Source organism: Chrysochloris asiatica, unplaced genomic scaffold, assembly GCF_000296735.1.
Source record: "Chrysochloris asiatica unplaced genomic scaffold, ChrAsi1.0 scaffold00222, whole genome shotgun sequence".
NCBI classification, from domain to species: Eukaryota; Metazoa; Chordata; class Mammalia; order Afrosoricida; family Chrysochloridae; genus Chrysochloris; species Chrysochloris asiatica.
The window spans coordinates 3,358,456-3,363,110 of NW_006408740.1; the positions used below are offsets into that span (position 1 = coordinate 3,358,456).

General features: G+C 39.5%; 1 protein-coding gene across 1 annotated transcript in view; it reads left to right on the forward strand.

Annotated features, from left to right (window-relative positions):
* ARHGAP32 (Rho GTPase activating protein 32) overlaps positions 1-4,655 on the forward strand; it is a 325,690-nt gene that overhangs the window by 43,871 nt on the left and 277,164 nt on the right. The window contains exon 2 of the mRNA XM_006873075.1: positions 3,648-3,756. Within this exon, the coding sequence (XP_006873137.1) occupies positions 3,652-3,756 (105 nt within the window). The 5' untranslated portion in view covers positions 3,648-3,651. The remainder of the gene's footprint in view (positions 1-3,647; positions 3,757-4,655) is intronic.

The window sequence follows — 4,655 nt, forward strand, 5'->3', positions numbered from 1 at the left end:
TCGTTAATGAAAGATTTTCTGGGCAAATTATTGAATGATGCAGTAAGTATCAAGAGGTAATGGAAGGAATACACAGAGTCACTGTACCAAAAGGAAATTGTTAATGTTCAACCGTTTCAAGAGCCAGTATATGATCAAGAGCCAATGATACTGAAGGGGGAAGTCCATGGTGCATTGAAGGAATTGGCAAAGAACAAGGCACCAGAGATTGATAGAATAAAAATTGAAATGTTTCAAGAAAGTGGGACAGCACCAGAGGCACTCCCTCATCTCTGCCAAGAAATTTGGAAGATAACTACTTGGCCTACTGATTGGAAGAGACCCATATTTATGCCTATTCTAAAGAGAGGTGACCCAACAGAATGAAGAAATAATTTGGCAATGTCTTTGATATCCCATGCAAGCTAAGTTTTGCTAAAGGTAATACAAAAACGGCTACAGTCATACATTGAGAGTGAACTTCCGGAGATTCAAGGCGGATTCAGAAGAGGCCGTGGAATGAGGGCTATCATTGCTGATGTCCATTGGGTCTTGCCTGAAAGCAAAGAATATCAGAAAGATGCCATCTGTGCTTTTATTGACTATGCAAAGCCTTTCGATTTGTGTGGATCATGACAAGCTATGGACAACATTGTGAATTATGAGTATCCCAGAACACTTAATTGTGCTCATGAGGAAATCTGTACCTGAACCAAGAAGCAATTCACACAGAAATGGTAGCACAGAATGGTTTAAAATTAAAAAAGGTGTGCGACAAGGTTGTATTGTTTCACCACACTTATTCAACCTGTATGCTGAGCAAATAATCCGGTAAGGTGGGTTATATGAATAAAAATGTGGCATCAGGATTGGAGGAAGACTCTTTAACAACCTGCCATATGCAGATGATACAACCTTGGTTGATGAAAGTGAAGAGGACTTAAAATATTTACTGATGAAGATTGAAGAGTACGGTCTTTGGGATGGATTACATCTCAGTGTAAAGAAACCAAAAATCCTCAACACTGGACTGATAAACAACATTGTTACCAATTGAGAAAAGATTGAAGTTGTCAAGGACCTCGTTTTTTTGGATCAATTATCAACATACACGGCAGCAGCAGTCAAGAAATCAAACGACGTATTTCATTAGGCAAACCTAGTGCACAATACCTTTTTAAAGTGTTGAAGAGCAAAGATGTCAGCTTGAGGACTAAGCTGCACCTTACCCAAGCCATGATATTTTCAATCATCTCATATGCCTGTGAAAGCTGGACAGTGAATAAGGGAGACCATAGAAGAATTGGTGCATTTGAGTTATGGTGTTGGAGGAGAATATTAGAAGTCCCATGGGCTGCCAAAAGAACCAATAGATCTGTTTTGGAAGAAGTCCAGCCAGAATGCTCCTTGGATCCAAGATAGCCAAACTTCATCTCTTGTACTTCGGATATATTGTCAGGAGGGATCAGTCACTGTAAAAGAATATCATGTTTGGTAAGGTGGAGGGTCAGAGAAAAAGAGGAAGACTTCCAGTGAGATGGATTGGCCAAGTGGCAGCATCGATGTACTGAAGCATGGCAACAGTAGTGAGGTTGGTCCATGATAAGTCAGTTTTTCGTTCTGCTGTGCATAAGGTCGCTATGAGTTGGTGCCGACTCTATGACACCTAACAACAACTACAGCAATGTCAAGTTGCCCATCCCTGTTTACCCTGTGTACTGAGGCGGTCTGAATAATCCTTGCTATAAAGATTTGTTCCCTCTTTTGAGCTACTGCATCTATAGGTGTAGGTCAAGGTCATCAAATTGTATCAGAATACTCTTTTTTCCCCTCATCTTTCTTCTTCTAGTTGAGTTCTGATTATCCAGTCATTGAAGCCAGGTCAAGTGGGTATTAATCTGCAAGTGTGGCTGCTCTTGTGCATAGGGCCTTCTCCTCTTATCAGCTGGACACTTCACGCTTCACTCTAGTTCTCTGTGGCGTTGTCACTGACTCTGGGCCCAGGTGTCCACCACAGGTCTTGCCATACTGCTGGCCAACCACATCTCTACATGGGTTCACATGAGTCTATTGCATGTGGTTGGACTTTTCTCACAGCTTTATTGTTTTTCCCTCACGAGTCAGACCGCATGCCTGCTCGTGTATTCCCCCTGAGTCTTAGTGTTAGAAGGGAGTTAGCCCTGAGGGGATCTGAACACTTGCCTTGATGTCTCTTGGGCGAGTAACTTCCTTGTTCTTGTATTTGTCAGTTGGATTGCCATTGCTGGGTTTTTTTTTTTTTTTTCCCCAAGGCATTCCCTGCAGCTTGGACTTCTTCCTTCAATTTGTTCTTGAACATATAGTGTTTTTTCCTGTCGGTCTTTCTTTCAAGAAGTATCTTCTGTTCTTTTGCAGAGAGTTTTCAAAATGTTGTATTCCTGCAAAGAAAAAAATTTGGTTTAAAGTCTTTGTATTTTTACTTTACTCTTAAGGCTTGGTTTGTTTTGTGTCTCAGTTGAGAGCCCAGGGTTGTTTCCCTTACTCAACACTGAAATGTTCCTGTGTCTTGGTGGAACTTACATGCCAACTTCTGTCTTCTCATTACTGCTGGGATGCTGAAGTTTCCACTAGGCTGTTTAGTTTTGTGTCCTGGCATTTTGCCCTACTTACTTGTAGTGTAGAAATTGTTAATGTTGTGAGAGGAAATTGTATGTAGATTTATTTGGCACTTTCTCTATAGTTCTTTTCATTGGTGGAATTTTTCTCACTGAAATCCCATCTGCTTTGGCAATCCTGATATCCAATATGGGATTCTTGAGCCCAGTTGAACTACAGTATTATGCTTAAGCTCTAATTCCATTGCTGTGATTTAGAAAATCACTTATATAAAAGCAAAACAGAATGTGGGATTCACATTGTATGCTTTCTTATGGTCAAAGATTATAGCTTCAGAAATCCTAAATGTACTGGTTGCTTTCTTGTGCCTTCAAACAAGTAATTCGATATATTTGCCCAAATTGTATTAATTCTTCTCATCAAGAGGGATAGTTTGATATAATCCATTTCATACGAATGCTGGTGTGGCACTGTCGTATAAGCTCTGGACTGATAACCACAAGGTTGGTGATTCAGACCCTCCAGCCACTCCTGGGAAACCCCATATAGGTTCGTCATGAGTCAGAACCATCTTGATGGCACTTCCTAAAAACAACAACTCCATAATTTGGGACTAAGAAGTTCCATGTCTCTTCTTCATTCTGGAATTTAATTATGCTTAATACAGTTTCATCAATATTGCTGCTATGTACATATATATCAGTCCTTCTATAATAATTTACTGGACCATCTGGATGTGTAGTATTTCATTGTATGAATATACTATATTTTGTTAATCCATTGATCTATAGATGAGTAGTTGGATTGTTTCAATCTTTTAACTGTTACAAATCAAATAATGCTGTAATGAACACATTGTTGTACATGTTTTTATCCTAGAATAAAAGCAGATTTGAGTAGATCACGAAAGATCCCCAAAAGCCAAAGTAGAAATGGAGAATCAATATTACCACCTCAAGCTCTTTTGACTAAACTCCAAATCTGATATAATTTTTTTGCTCTTTGAATTGTGATTATTTGGAAGCTTTTATTGAAATTGAAATTCTTATCTGTCTCTTATGTTTTACTCTCAGGAAGATGAAGTCCTCAGTACACTCTGAAGAGGATGATTTTGTTCCAGAATTACATAGAAATGTTCACCCTCGAGAGCGGCCTGATTGGGAAGAAACACTTAGTGCAATGGTAAATTAATAATATATTGACATTACATATATATATGTAACTATATGCATATATATATGAATATATATGAAATGTAATGAAAAGGAACTCAGGCCTCATTGCTCATGGAAAAAAATAACTGATTTGTATTTTCGAATGTTCATTTATTCAGGAAATATATAGTAAGCACATACTATATTTCATGTACTGTTTTAGACTGTTTTTGTTGTTAAGTGCTGTTGAGTTGGTTCCCACCCATAACGACCCTGTATAAGGTTTCCAAGGAGCAACTGGTGAGCTCGAACCGCTGCCTGTGCTGCTCAAACAACTTTGCAGTATAGCACATTAACCCACAGTGCCACACCAGAGCTCCTTTAGACTGTGTTGTTGTTGTTAAGTACCGTGGAGTTGGTTCCAACTCATAGTGACCCTGCACAGGATTTTCGAGGCTGAAAATCTTCACGGGAGCAGAAAGCTTCATCTTTTTCAAATGAACAGCTGGTAGTTTCGAACTGCTGACCTTGAGGTTAATGAAAAAGACACATAAATGTCTACCTTCATAGAGCCTTCTTTTAATCAGATAGGGAGATAAGCAAATAATTGAAAACATTCTAGTAGTTAGGGTCCATCGAGATGGTATTGCTTATAGTGACCCTATGCACAACAGAACAAAACACTTCCCGATCTTGGGCCAACTTCACAATTGTTACCATGCTTGAGCCCATTGATGTTGCCACTTTGCCATTCCTTCTCGTTGGGGGTCTTCCTCTTTTCTCTGACCCTCCACCTTACCAAACATCATATCCTTCTCCAGCAACTGGTCCCTCCTGATAATATATCTGAAGTATGAGAGTTGAAGTCTGGCCATCCTGGCCTCCAAGGAGCACTCTGGCTGCACTTCTTCCAACACAGATCTGTTG